General features: G+C 35.6%; 1 protein-coding gene across 1 annotated transcript in view; it reads left to right on the top strand.

The window, feature by feature from the left end:
• Positions 1-15,948, top strand: part of LOC107558193 (sorbin and SH3 domain-containing protein 2) — a 63,759-nt gene that overhangs the window by 30,882 nt on the left and 16,929 nt on the right. Inside the window, exons 8-14 of the mRNA XM_016241814.1 lie at positions 1,638-1,758; positions 5,355-5,530; positions 7,542-7,608; positions 7,716-7,766; positions 8,429-8,451; positions 12,749-12,832; positions 14,846-14,902. Of these exons, the coding sequence (XP_016097300.1) occupies positions 1,638-1,758; positions 5,355-5,530; positions 7,542-7,608; positions 7,716-7,766; positions 8,429-8,451; positions 12,749-12,832; positions 14,846-14,902 (579 nt within the window). The remainder of the gene's footprint in view (positions 1-1,637; positions 1,759-5,354; positions 5,531-7,541; positions 7,609-7,715; positions 7,767-8,428; positions 8,452-12,748; positions 12,833-14,845; positions 14,903-15,948) is intronic.

The raw sequence follows: 15,948 nt of genomic DNA, 5'->3' as shown, positions 1-15,948 counted from the left end.
TATATATATATATATACATACATACAGGAACGGATTATGACTCAGCGGTGCCCTGAGCATGGACCGAATAAAGGCCCCCCTCGGTTGAAATTTCGTTCCTTTTTTATTCGAAATTTTCCCAAACTTGTTAACTATATCATAAAATATCACGATTCTCAAATATAAGTAAATGCATTTTGCACCTTTATAGATCATGCTAGTTTATCTATAATGGGCTATGGGAAAAGTAGCCTAATATTAGTGTAATCTATTAACTAGCCTATGCATAAAATCTGTCTTTTAACTTGTACTAGATATGGGTGTCATATCATAGAATATTTTTAATACGACTGACTTTGTATTTAACGTAAATTTAATAAAAACATTGTAAGTTACTAATTATAACACTTTCATTGTACATAAAGAGAGCAAAGAATATTTGCATTATCAAAGAATATTAACTTCAGTCTAGACAGAGTTCATGCACTCTCAACAACTCCCATTATAATCACTGAAGCTGTTTATACTGTGAAATTAATATCTGACATCGTACACACATCTGCACTTTGTTTATGATGAGAGAATTCGCCAAAGAGCAGCATACAGTCAGCGAGTGCGCGCACTGAACAAAACACGGGCTTTTCAGCGATGACTCATCTGAATGCCTCTGATTGGCCATTGCATTCATAAGCTCAACAGAATCCTGTGTGATTGGTTAGAATGTGCAGCACTGTAAAAACACGTCTGGCTCAGCACCAGCCAAAGCACAAATGCAGATTTGAATTTAGCAGCTGATGCTTTGCTGCACTGAACGTTCTAATCGTATCAAATATTAAAAAAAAATATTATTCAGCCATTTTTGGTCTTTTGGAAGCTGCATTTAAAATCCACTTTGCTTAAAATCCTGTACCCGGTAGGCCCGTGCATTAATCCGTCCCTGTGTATATATATATATATATATATATATATATATATATATATATATATATATAAGATTATACACATTTCTTTGGAGTAATGTCCAGGAATGTGTTTGAAAAAAGCCCATTTTAATTTCATGTTCACTTGGAATCGAAATAGGGTTCATTTTAATTGCATGTGGGCTTTAAGGTTTCTATGATGATCTAGGATTTTCCTTGTGACCTATTATGTTGTGTGTTTGAGATTAACATGTGCATCTTTATATTGCCTCTGGTGACTGAAGACTTAAACTTTTTTGGAATATGAATGTATAATGCAACCATATTCCAGTGTTCACACTCTTTCTTACATAGATTGTCCTGCACTCATTATCTACTAAAGGTTCCTTTAAAGTGTTTGTTGTCATGTGGTCTCACAGTTTTTCAGTTTTCCATTTGTCGTCCATCATTCCTCTCATTTTACTACAGAAGCACCAACGTCTGATCACAACCTTTGTCTTTTTTTGTAACAGCATTTTCCTCAGTAATGACATTACTCAGATACATTTGTTGTACAGTGTCTGTAATATTTTCAAATTTGTCTTTTGATGTGTACTCTCATGTCTTAGATTTCTCATTCTTCTAACTTCTTATTGTCCCATAGCTGTCACCCACTCATACTTGTTTGACCCAAAGTGACTCTACAAATTACATTGGCCATATTTCCATCACTTATAAACTGTTTTGTTTGTTGCCCAGGGTCAGATGGCAGTGAATGGAAGCTCTCAATCTCAGAGGCCTTTTTCTCCACCTGTTTACCCACCTCCACCCCCAACCCTCAGCCCAGGACTGGTAAAGATCCTGCAGGATCGTAGTTCAGGTGAGTGGAGAATCCCACACACACCCATAGCTAGTATTACAAAGCAGAGTTTTTACTATCGGCAAAATGTTGCTTATTCAGTCTGCTTATTTATACTCCCTGTTCTATTCAGTTGTTGTGGGTTATTTTTACTTTTCCATTGTGTGTGCTACGTTTGCTCCTGAGATTCTCCTGTGTGTATTCCTTGTGGATTTATAATTAAAAGATTATTTTTGGATTATACTCCTTCGTCGTGCACTTTAAATAGCAGTACATGTTACACGTAGTCTAGTACAGTGTTTCCCAACCGGGGTGCCGCCTGTCGAGAGCAGGGGTGCTGCATAAAAAATCTTTTTTTAATATTTTTAAATTGCTAATGTTCAAAAAAGCAGCTATTATATAATATCCATTTCTGATGTCGCCAATAATTAGAGATGCACTGAAATTTCGGCTGCCGAAAATTAGTTCTCCAAAGGGTGCCGCGACTAAAAAAAGGTTGGGAAACACTGGTCTAGTAGATACAGTACTTGTCAAAAGTTTGGAATGGAAATGTTTTAATGAACGCTCTTATGCTCATCAAGGCTGCATTTATATAATCAAAAATGCAGTAAAAACTGTAATATTGTGAAATATTATTACAATTTGAAATAACTACTTTGTAGTTGAATGTTTTTTAAAATATAATTTATTCCTGTGATGCAAAACTGAGTTTTCAGCATCATTACTCCAGTCTTTAGTGTCACATGATCCTTCAGAAATCAGTCTAAGATGCTGATTTGCTGCTCAAGAAACATTTCTTATTATTAATAATGTTGACAACAGTTTAGTTTTTTACATTTATTTTCAGGATTCTTTGAAGAATAGAAAGTTCAAAAGAACAGAATATATTTAAAATACAAATCTTTATAACATAATAAATGTCTTTAGTGTCACTTTTGATAAATTTAATACATCCTTAGAAAAAAAATCTCACTGACCCCAAACTCTTGAACAGTAGTGTATATATAACATTCAATAATTCATATACAATATACTGGCTCGCTGAATTTTAGTGTAAGAGGAAAATACAAGCAAATCATGAAGGCAAGTGCTTTTAAAGCTTATCTCCCTGCAGAAGGTTTTTCACCAATTTTACCAGAAAGTTACATTATGTTAAGGTACTCTATGCATAAGGAGGCCAATGAAAATATGAAAAACACATGTTATTTATGTCTTTAAAAACTGGATGCATTTTTGATGCTGTATAAAGTTACAGTTGCATAGTGTACCTTAAAATGATATACCACAACCATAAAAGTTCCCTCCAGTCTTTAGAAATCATTTAAATTTGCTGATTAACTGCTCAATTGTTATTGGTGCTCAGTTATTAATAATGGTTCTTATTATCATCAATGTTAAAAACAGCTTTTGCTGCTTAATGTTTTGTGGAAACATTTTTTTCACGGTTGTTTTTTTTTTTTTTTCTTGAGGAATAGAAAAAGAACAGTATTTATTTGAAATATAATCTTTTGTAACATTATAAATGTTTTTATTGTCACTTTTGATCAATTTAATGCATATTTGCTGAATAAAAGCATTAATTTCTATTACAAAACACACACACCCCAAACATTTGAATGTCAGTATATTGTGGTTTCTGCATAATTTGACCTCATTAAAACAATTGAAAATCATAATGTTTCCAATTTTTTGACAAGTTTTTTTGTTTTGTCTGGAACCTACTTCACGGCAGTTAAAAAAGCACGTTCTATATACACTGAACAAAATTATAAACACAACACTTTTGTTTTTGCCCCCATTTTTCATGAGATGAACTCAAAGATCTAAGACTTTTTCTATGTACACAAAAGGCCTATTTCTCTCAAATATTGTTCACAAATCTGTCTAAATCTGTGTTAGTGAGCACTTCTCCTTTGCCGAGATAATCCATCCACCTCACAGGTGTGGTATATCAAGATGTTGATTAGACGGCATGATTATTGCACAGGTGTGCCTTAGGCTGGCCACAATAAAAGGCCACTCTAAAATGTGCAGTTTTATCACACAGCACAATGCCACAGATGTCGCAAGTTTTGAGGGAGCGTGCAATTGGCATGCTGACTGCAGGAATGTCTACCAGAGCTGTTGCCTGTGAATTGAATGTTAATTTCTCTACCATAAGCCGTCTCCAAAGGCGTTTCAGAGAATTTGGCAGTACATCCAACCGGCCTCACAACCGCAGACCACGTGTAACCACACCAGCCCAGGACCTTTGAGTTCAGCTCTTGAAAAATGGGGGCAAAAACAAAAGTGTTGCGTTTATAATTTTGTTCAGTGTAGAATGAAAATGGGTAGTATAAATGAAATTCAGATGTACTACGTTGTATTTTTTTACGTTTTTACATACCATGTTGTCATTGTCACATGACCTTCGAGTGTCATTTATGACGCTTAACTTCCATTCACAACTCCTCTCGTGTACCTTAATGAGATAAAGTGTCCATCAAATGTGCACTCCAAAGTCTCACCAGAAGCAATCTGTCATCTGGGTAGCTTTTGTCTGCTAGTTTTAGAATGCTGTGAATTCTGACATTCTACTCTCTTAGCATACTGTTTTTCACATACTACGTAGTATGGAAGTAGGTATACTGAGACGCAGCAAATGTAGACTTTCCTTAATTTTTTTTGTTTTTGTTTTTTGTCCTTCTATTGATTGAGTCCTAGTTTTGGTGCTCTGAAATAATGGATTTGTAATGCACAATTCTTGTTAGTGGATGCCTGTATTGGCAGTTAACGGTGCAGTCCGGTCCTCAGGATATGATGCATTTGCATCCATTAGGCCAGACCAGAGCAATCAATACCTGAACAGAGGGAAACTGAGGAGAGACAAAGATCTGACCCTTTGGCAAGGATTGGCTTAGGAAGGCAAATTCATATAATTTTTGTAGTAGTTTAAATAAAGACGCTGACAAATAGTTTGCTGTAGTGTTTCCTCATGTCATTGCCTTTTTGCTACTGCAAACCTGCATAGATGTGAAGGAATAAATGTAGCTGTCTCATGTATGCTGTGTCATACAGATTTCATAGTTCAGGAAGCTTAGTCAGGGTGAGAGCTTGTGCCATGTCTGTGTTCCTGCTCTATTAGATTAGATTGGACTGTGACTGTCAAGCTCAAACATGCCATTTAGTTTCTATTCCCAATTTCTGTCACCATTTCTTTTTCAGGCTGACACTATGTGTGATATTTGCCATGATTATGCCATCTGATACAAATTGAGCATCATTATAGATTACTTTCATCAAAGGCAGCTTTTGATTGCTTAGTGTGACGTTCTCATGGAAGGCCAATTAATTTCCTTTATGATGAATCTTAGCATCCGATGAAGTCCTAACAATAACAAAATTTAAGTCCTGCAGTGTGACCATATCTATGGCAGCAGTCTAAATAAGAGCCAGTGGCGGCACAGTAATCAATGACGTGTGTGTGAGGGAGAGTGACAGAGAGAGAGACTGTTACTGGGGTCACAATTTGACAAGAATCAATTGTAAAGGACAGAAAATATTACACAGCCATTGTTTTAGTATTTTTTTCTAATCTGTCGTCAACCTTTCTCTCATTCTCTCACTCTCTCACTCAGAGGGTTCAGAGACGGTGAAGAGAGAGACTGTTGTCTCTGGTGAGACAGTGGTCAGTAGCTCTGTGCCCATCGCTCGTTTCTCAGAGGAAGAGAAGAAGGTGTCCATCATTAAAGCGCCCCATTACGAAGGCATTGGACCAGTGGATGAGTCAGGTATTCCCATCGCCATCCGAACGGTGAGTGATATCCAGGCATTTTTAAGGGAACTGACAAAAATGACAGAAATTAAATACAACTATAAAAATGATTTTTCTTAGTTTTAAATAAAATAAAAAATTACTTAAGTATGTTTTACAAGAAAATGCTATTTTTAGTCTTTCTACTTACAAATCGCATGCTTGATTCAATGTTACTTGCTGTTTTTTGTAATTATTTGTGACATTTACTAGCCATTTCAGAGTGAAAACTGTTTAAAAGTAAATCCTGCACCTTTTTTCTGTGTATTTTGCTTCTGATTTGATATATACCAGCTATGTTTCATTGTAGCAAACTTGAGAGTTGATTATATATACCACAGTTTAGACACCGTTGTCATTACTGGTGTCTCTATGACTTTACAAAGCATTTAGTGATTTTTTTTTGTCTTAGGTTATGACTGTTATATTTATAATCAGCTAAGCTTACTGACAAGTAATTTGTCTGTCCATAACTGATGCATCATGTGATAGAAACAGTAAGCATTAATTGTTTATTATAAATCAGTTTGATCTGGATTTCGAATTGTATTATTTTAGTCCAACAGCACTTGTTTCATATTCAGACAAACTGACAGTCTGCGAGTTACATCCTTAAGCCAGTATGTTGTCTTTAGGAGTGAGTACATTTACATAGACATCAGTAATCTGATTATTTACCTTATTCTGAATAAAACAATATTAGGATTAAGGTGTTTACATGAGTTCTTTTTAGAATATTCCTTTCAAGTTCCCGTTTTACATGTTATAGTACATAGATCGATTTATGGTACACCTCATTACGTTTCCACGCGACGCCATCCGACATTCCCTCCAGAATTTCATGTATCAACACACAGTTCGTCTTCGTTACTAAACAGTTTTGGGTGTTTCATTTTTAATTTTACGATAGCTTCAAGTGCAGTTAATTATATGCCATGCTATACATGCAAACAGACGAAGATGGATAAAAATATGCCTTCTTGCTTGAAGCCATGCTCTTTTGTTTGCCGTCAAATGGTTGACCACTGTCGGCAAAAAGTCCTACACAACGGTAATAGTGTGATTAAGGTGTGTACATGTCTAGACTGTACTTCAATAATGCAGCTAAACTAGGAATACTCCACATGTCTTCGATTTGTGTTTACTTCGAGTATGAGTATGACTTTAGCCAGATTACGGTAACGTTAATCAAAAATCTGTTTACATGGTAGATTCTTAATCAGAGTATTGTCTTAATCGTGTTATTATCGTATTATTGTTGTCCATGTAAACGTACTCATTATTGAATCATGAAAGAAACGCGAGTGGTTTTGATTTCACTTGGAGCTATTTTTGTTTGCAAAATACACAAAGTAATTGCCATTATTGTGTCTAAAAGTTACTTAGTATTAACTTCTGTTTATTGTACTGTTTATATAAAGTTACTTTTATGAAGCAGTGTTTTGATCCAATGAGATTTTGAGTTGATGACGCGATACACCACAATGGCACAGAAATAGAAACCAAAAAGGACTGACAGAATGTTCTGATACTTCTTGTGGTTGCGAATGGTTAGTACAAAAACTGAGATTTACGTGATATTGTATTACTTATCATGGTGCATCAGCATAACAGAACAAAACCCATCACTCATTCTTTTTAAACAGTATGACATCTAACTGTCTGACTGTCACTGGTCAGATTTAAAACAGCAGATCAGCTGTTAATCGCTTTTGAGGGCATTTTATTCTTGATTTGTGTTTGAGTTGTTCTGACATTTGATCTTCTTATTGTGGTTAGAGGAATGCTTTTGAGCTCTCAGCAGTTCAGACTATCTGTGAATGTGTGTTTGTGAGCAGAAGAGAACATTCTTGGCAGGTTACTAGGATACTCCCTGTCTGTTTTTCTCTCTGTGCTCTAGTGATTGTGTGTTGGTTGTCAGGAAATGACAAATGCTGTTAGCTGTTTGTGCGCTTAACCAGCAAACTGACAAGGCAACCACTTCGGTGTGTGTGTTTGTGCTTCTATTTAGACCGTGGACAGACCCAAGGACTGGTACAAGACCATGTTCAAACAGATCCACATGGTTCATAAAGCAGGTGTGTATGATGGAGTGAGTGGGAGGATACACAGAACATATCCTGTCGTGTGTGTTTTAATCTCACACAGAGTTTTCCATTTAAAAATTTAATGCTGTTTTCACCAGATGATGACTATGCAGACACATATAATGCAACATACGCTGTCATAAACAAAGGTAAGTTCTGTGAAATCTAAAGATCTGATATTAACATTCATTTCTGCTTACTTAAAATGTAACACTATGTGTGTAGTGAAAGTCTGAATTCTGTGTTTTTGCGTTGTAAGAAGTGTTTTTAGCATATAGTAATTGTTCTGACATTTGATCTTCTTATTGTGGTTAGAGGAATGCTTTTGAGCTCTCAGCAGTTCAGACTATCTGTGAATGTGTGTGTTTGTGAGCAGAAGAGAACATTCTTGGCAGGTTACTAGGATACTCCCTGTCTGTTTTTCTCTCTGTGCTCTAGTGATTGTGTTGGTTGTCAGGAAATGACAAATGCTGTTAGCTGTTTATGCGCTTAACCAGCAAACTGACAAGGCAACCACAGGGCATTTTATTCTTGATTTGTGTTTGAGTTGTTCTGACATTTGATCTTCTAATTGTGGTTAGAGGAATGCTTTTGAGCTCTCAGCAGTTCAGACTATCTGTGAATGTGTGTTTGTGAGCAGAAGAGAACATTCTTGGCAGGTTACTAGGATACTCCCTGTCTGTTTTTCTCTCTGTGCTCTAGTGTTTGTGTTGGTTGTCAGGAAATGACAAATGCTGTTAGCTGTTTATGCGCTTAACCAGCAAACTGACAAGGCAACCACTTCTGTGTGTGTGTTTGTGCTTCTATTTAGACCGTGGACAGACCCAAGGACTGGTACAAGACCATGTTCAAACAGATCCACATGGTTCATAAAGCAGGTGTGTATGATGGAGTGAGTGGGAGGATACACAGAACATATCCTGTCGTGTGTGTTTTAATCTCACACAGAGTTTTCCATTTAAAAATGTTTTAATGCTGTTTTCACCAGATGATGACTATGCAGACACATATAATGCAACATACGCTGTCATAAACAAAGGTAAGTTCTGTGAAATCTAAAGATCTGATATTAACATTCATTTCTGCTTCCTTAAAATCTAACACTATGTGTGTAGTGAAAGTCTGAATTCTGTGTTTTTGCGTTGTAAGAAGTGTTTTTAGCATATAGTAACTGTAATAAAATGTACAATAAAAATGGTTATATTCTATAGCAAATAAACAAATAATATGCATCAAACATTGATTTGAGTTAAAAATAATGTTTTTAAAAAAATAGACTAAAACTAAAGAGCTGACATCTTGAAAATGTCCAAATATTGTTTGTCTTAATTTTAAACAATGGTTTTATTATGACATTTGACTATGATATTTGCTTTAAGGGAGAATTTATGTTTCTTTAAAATAATATTTTTTTTTTTTTAAAGAATTTGGTCGTATAAACTACCATTTAAAATTGTGAGGTCAATAAGATTTTTCTTTTGATATAATTGAATTAATTTATATAGCATAAATAGTCAGTAAAGACATTTATAATGTTATAAAAGATTGCTTTTAGTGTTATTTCAAATAATTGCTCTTCTTTTGAACTTTCTATTCATCAAAGAATCCTGAACTGTTATTGCACAACATTGATAATAAGAAGAAATGATGCTTGAGCACAATTCAGCATATTAGAATGATTCCTGAAGGATCATGTGACACTGAAGACTGGAGTTATCATTGCTGAAACCATCACAGGAATAAACTACATTTCAAAATATATTCAAATACTAACCAGTTCTTTAAAATGATAATAATATTTCACAATATTACTGTTTTTATTGTATTTTTGATTAAATAAATGCAGCCTTGGTGAGCATAAAAGACGATTCAAAAACTTTTTAAAAAGACAGTTTAAAAAATCTTATAAAAGGTAGTGTAGATTCAAATGTTTTATGTTTAGCTGTAATGCCCAAATATGTATAGCCACCGTACATTTGTTTAATTTATCTGTTATATTACATTTACATTTAGTCATTTTGCAGACGCTTTTATCCAAAGTGACTTAATACTATTTACACTTAATACATAAAGTGATTCTTCTTAAAGAGGCAAACAGATACAGGAAGTGCTTGTAATACCAAGTTTTAGGCATTGACTAACCAGTTCTTTAAAATGATAATAATATTTCACAATATTACTGTTTTTATTGTATTTTTGATTAAATAAATGCAGCCTTGGTGAGCATAAAAGACGATTCAAAAACTTTTTAAAAAGACAGTTTAAAAAATCTTATAAAAGGTAGTGTAGATTCAAATGTTTTATGTTTAGCTGTAATGCCCAAATATGTATAGCCACCGTACATTTGTTTAATTTATCTGTTATATTACATTTACATTTAGTCATTTTGCAGACGCTTTTATCCAAAGTGACTTAATACTATTTACACTTAATACATAAAGTGATTCTTCTTAAAGAGGCAAACAGATACAGGAAGTGCTTGTAATACCAAGTTTTAGGCATTGTTCAAATAAGTACAAGCTAGAAAGAGAAGGAATAAATAAAGAGAAAGATACTTTTATTCAGCAAGGATGCATTAAATTGATAAAAAATGACAGTAAAGCAATTTAAAATGTTACGAAGGTTTCTGTTCAAATACATGCTATTCATTTGAACTTTCTATTCATCAAAAAATCCTGAAAAAAATGAATCATGGTTTTCCCAAAAATATGAAGCAGCAACTGTTAAACATTAATAATACGAATAGATGTTTCTTGAGCACTAAATCAGCATATTAGAATGATTTCTGAAGGATCAGGTGACACTGAAGACTGAGAATTCAGCTTTGCCATCAAAGGAATAAATTACATTTTAAAATATTTTACAATAGAAAACAGTTACTTTATATTATAATACTATTTTACAATATTATTGTTTTAACTGTCTTTAAAAAAAACGGCAATTTTTTTTTTTGAACGGCAATCCTGTCTTATGAAAACTCTCTATTTCATTGTAGCCTACAGCCATTTGAGTTCTAATTTATGAAGGTGTTGCATTCCCAACTTACTGTTTACTACAGTGTCAAACTGCAGTTTTCCAGCCTGCTTATTGGACATGTGTTAAGGCTGTGTTTTCCCTCTGTTTCATGGATCGTTTGACCAAATAATGGACCATCAGCCATGAGTTTGCTTATTGTAAGCAATGTGGTGCTTCAGCAAGCTTTCTTTTTCCTTTGTGTATCTGTTCATGTAGTAGGTCAAATCTTTGCACTAAAAGCAATCAGTTATTAGGTTCACCTGAAACATTAAGCTGTGGTATTTTTGAAGGGGACAATGCAGATTTAAATTTTGCAATACAGTACGTCCCATTCTCCCCTTAATAATGTCACATTCTACTGTATTTGTCTAAGGCGAGACAAATAAAATGGCTCAAGAGAGGCATTACCTCAGTGGTTTATGTCTCCTTTGACAGCAATTGAACTTTTGTTTTGCAATGTAGATGTAGAAAGCTGGAAGGGTGTCAGACAAAGCAGCGCAGTCGTAGCCAGCGGCTCGGTTCACAGAACAATGAGATAGAAATGTCAGGAGGCTGAATCACAGCACTGCCCTCAGCACAAACACAGTGGATGTGGCAGTGGGAGATGTCACAGGTGGCAAAATGAGTGGGCAGCTTTCTCAGCATGTATAGTCATAGCTTAAGGAAGAGAAAAAAAGAGATTTTAGAGAGAGAGCAGAGAGGAAGAAGCATGATGTCTCCCCCTTTTGGACAGTACTGAGAGGCACAACACATATTAAAGGGACAGTCCACCCAAAAATGAAACTGATGCTGCGTCCCAATGTGCCTACTATGCCCTTAAAGTATGTACTGTTTTGGTGAAGAAAAAGTATACACTTTTGAGTGTGCAGTAGAAGAGTATGCAAGCTTTGGGACATACTATCACGTCATACAATTGCGTCTTTAACTGTACGCTCTGTCGCACCTGTTACACGCATCCTGTCACTGTAAACTGGCCTGTCAATCATCTTGTCACAGTTAACATCCACATTTCATTTCATTTAACTTCCTACCATATCGGAGAGAAAAGAAGTAGCACGTTGATCTGCCAGCCGCGGGTCTTTATGCAGAGAACTCTGCTCATATTTTCTGCATAATGATGCATTTAAAAGTTAATGACCAAACGGATGTTTATAAAAGTTTACATTGCTGTTGCAGATGAAATATAACATAGATAAGATTAAATAAACATTATTTTACCAGGTTAAATGTTGATTATTAGTAACTCAACCCCCTTTATCTAAACCTCTCTACTTAACCGCTGGTCGTGCGCATCCGCCATGTCTGTAGTTTTTTTGACGCTTTTTGTAGTTCTCAACCGAATCATTCGTCAAAGCGCATTGGATTGTGGGTATTATTAGCCATTAGAGTGTGCACGGATCCACACTTCAAAAATCGACCTGAAATAGTAGACCATCCGGGGACTTTTGGCATACTGTTTTCAACATACTATGCTTTGGGACACACTAATTCTAATCTCATGCTATTTAGGATGGATAGTATGAACATTGGGACGCAGGGTGAGACTCACCCTCATGTCATTTCAAACCTGTATGAATTTCTTTCTTCTGCTGAACGCAAAAAAAAATTGGACCCGAAACTGTTTGGTTTCCAACATTCTTCAATATATCTTCTTTCTTCTGTGGAACACAAAATAAGATATTTTGAAGAAAGATGGTAACCAAACAGTTTCAGTTCCCATCGACTTCCATTGTATTGTTTTCCCCATACAATGCAAGTCAATGGGAACCAAAGCTGTTTTTCAAAATATCATCTTTTGTGTTCAGCAGAAGAAAGAAAGTCATACAGGCTTTGAATAATATGAGGGTGAGCAAATTATGACAGAATTTAAATTTTGGGGTGGATTATGTCTTTAGTTTTATTAATTTGACATTACATATGGTCATATATGTATGTGTGCAATATGTGTGTGAGTGAGAATGTGTTGATGACCCAAATTTTATCCTCCTCTGTTCTTTGCTCACCAGTCCTTACAGCATATTTTGGTCCTCCTAACCCTGATTTCCATCTCTGTTTTCCTCTCATTGTTTTTCCTCTTCTTCTTACCTCTCTTTTTCTATGTTGCTTCTTGCCCCAGACATTTGATTTAAACCCAGATGACATAGATTTAGAGAACGAGCCTTGGTTTAAATTCTTTTCCGAGTTGGAGTTTGGACGGCCGGTAAGTTGAGTGAGAGTGCAGCAGGTTGGCATGCTGTAGGCTGTAATCTCCTTGTCCGGTAAACACATGCTGTTGTGTAATGCCAAGCATCTGTTTGTTTATTTGTGTGTGTGTGTGTGTGTGTTTATGTGGTTTATGAGGACACAAATTTGTATAATAACATGGGTATGACATAGGTATTACAACGAGAAGGTGATTTATGAGGACATTTTCAGTGTCCCCGTAATTCAAAAGGCTTATAAATAATTCAGAATGAGTTTTTTTGAAAATCTAAAAATGCACAAAGTTTCCTGTGAGGGGTAGGTTTAGGGGTAGGGTTGGTGTAGGGCAATAGAAAATACGGTTTGTACAGTATAAAAACCATTACGCCTATGGGATGTCCCCACTTTTCACAAAAACAAACCTGTGTGTGTGTGTCGTTTCTGAATTCAAGTTCTGACTTGTTCAGAACTTGGTGTAATTTGCTCACTGAAAACAGAAATATGACATTTAACATCACCACAATAACAATTTGCACAATAATAATGTTAGAGGCAGTGGGTAAGACATCAGACACATATGATATGTCTGATGTTAAATCCTAAGGCTAATATTTCAAGTAAACAATCATGCTCTGTTTTCAAGATACTCACAGAAAGAGCAAGTATTATGGGGTACAATGTTGTCTTTAGAAGAATAGCAGTGGTTTTTAATCAGTTTTAACTTTTAGTGTGTAACACTGTGTTTTTGCTTTGGCTCTGTTTGCAGTATCACACACCTGCTCTTACAGCTTACAGCTCTTATAGCTGCAGAACCTGTGCAGAAAACGCTATTAAGTCAAGTTTAACTCTTTTTATTAAAAATTAACAGATGTTGGATAATACAGTGGTCCTGTTTTGATATTTAATCTATACACCAACATATACATTTTGCACTTTTCAAGCTGAATAATTTCACTTTAAGAAGTTCACAAAATAATAAAAAGCATGTACAACTTTCTGGTTGTCAAACTTAGTTGAGCATGTATTCTACAACTAGGATGTAACCAGATATTCATGATTGTGTGACCAAAGGTAAAATAATAGTTAATTGAAAAATTCACAAAATATTTATGAGAACTAATCTTAATTTTGATGGAGGTGCATCATCGTCAATATCTGTGGTGATTTATGTTGTGAATACTCATCATACACTACCTTTCAAAGTCTCTTAAACTCACCAAGGCTGCATTTATTTGATCAAAAACTAAATAAAAGCAGCAATATTATTTTGTAACATTATGAAAAAAAAAATCTTACTGACCCCAAACTTGAATAGTAGTGTAAGTGATTCATAGGGAGGCAGTAAAATGAAAAAGTACAAAAATTGTTAATATATATAGAAGAAACCACCAGATTCTCATCCCCTTCCTGCTTCCTTTAGCATTTAGCATTGTGTTAATATCTTAATAACCCCAGACTTCTCAATGTTGTACATTAACTAAAATGACATTGGGACCAGTTGCAAATGTAATTGCAAAAATGATTGCGTAAATAGGAGTGTAATTTGTTCCAAAGTTTGAATTTTGTATTATTTTATTTTATCTAATGCATTAAAATTCATAAACATGTCCATATGTTTTGGAGGCCACTGTATTTTCATAAATAAGATATTTATGCACAGGTCCTCCAGCTCCTATAGAACACACTCTTCCTTGCTTGTTTGCTGCCACCATGAGTAAACAAGCAAAATATGAGTGAAACCCTATGTAATTTCACCGTTGTGTGTAGTATACAGTATGTACACACAAGCGGCAGTGTGTGTAAGGTAGGTGAAGCATGTGTGGGCACGATTGCTCTCAACACACTAAGGTTCACTAGTATTCACCCTTCGTTTGTGTGTACATTGTGTGTGTTTTGTGTGATCTCTGTTTCTCCATGCCCTAACGTTGTCACTTTCTCCACATGTGTCTTTTTCCCCATGACGCACCTGCTTCTCCACCTCATCTTCACCTCTATGCTGTTCGTTTGTTTATTCGGGTGGCGGGGCACCCAGCCTCCTAAAAAGAGGTTGGATTATAATCCTGACTACTCCACACATGCTGTGGCACAGGTAAATCTACCTTCCTGTCCATCCATCCATGCTTCCTTTTCTGGTGTTTGCTCATCCTGCAATTTGCTGTTCTGCTACTATCTACTATCTCCGTCTTTCTCTTTTCCTTTCATTTTTCCTCCTCTCCCATCATTTGTTTTCCAGATGGCGAATGGAAAACGTTTTGACCCACACACTGTTAAAAATGATTTGAGAATGTTTTACAAGTAAATACTATTTCGGTGTTTGTAATTCAAAATGTCATGTTTAATTTAATGTGTTACATGCATTCTTTGTAATTAGTTGTCAGATTTACTAGTATTTTATGAGCCATGTAAACTATACAAACACCCTTTTCAATAAAACAAATACAAAACTAAATGTGAAACAATTAGTTCACATGAGAAAAGGCTTTCCTGGAGTGTCAGATGAATATATTACTGAAAAATATAACAAAATATTGAACACCCACATATGCATTTTGCGCTTTTTGTAACTGCTTTTTTGAGTGTTCTATTGTATATTTAATTTTACTGTCCTCTGCTATTTATGTTTTTGAATGAATGTGTTCATGTGCATGTTTGTGTTGTGAGTTTTCTGCACTTTTCCTGTGCCTGTGGATTGGCTTTTTATTTGTCTTCCTATCTGACCTAGGTTCAGCTTTGGTGTGTTAAAAATGCTGTGCTGTCAGTAATCGCTTTTCTTTCTTGTCCCTGATCCAAGTCGCATGAATAAGCCAGAATGAACACCAGAGACTGCTGTATTGTGCTCAGATCTGTTGTAATTCACCCCAGGCTGTGTCAAAGGAAAGGAGGCGTGGCGATCTTGGACAACATAATAGACAGGGCTTCTTGTGACCTGGTGCCACGTGCAGCTTTTCTGGATCTGTACTGTTTTGTTCACTGGCTTTTGTTGGGGTCTGCTTAATGTGGGACCCCGGCCCTTTTTTATTCTTGCAGGAGGTCAAAGTTAATTTACATAATCCTTCAAGGTGGGATTGAGAGATGTGGAACCCTCGTCGGACACGGCTGTGCATGCGGGGGGGGGGGGGGGGGGTTGTAGGGGGG

The sequence above is a fragment of the Sinocyclocheilus grahami genome, unplaced genomic scaffold (genome assembly GCF_001515645.1).
Source record: "Sinocyclocheilus grahami isolate Dianchi unplaced genomic scaffold, SAMN03320097.WGS_v1.1 scaffold635.1, whole genome shotgun sequence".
In the NCBI taxonomy this organism is placed as follows: domain Eukaryota; kingdom Metazoa; phylum Chordata; class Actinopteri; order Cypriniformes; family Cyprinidae; genus Sinocyclocheilus; species Sinocyclocheilus grahami.
The sequence above is the reverse complement of the archived record's forward strand: the minus strand, read 5'-3'. Positions and strand labels throughout refer to the sequence as shown.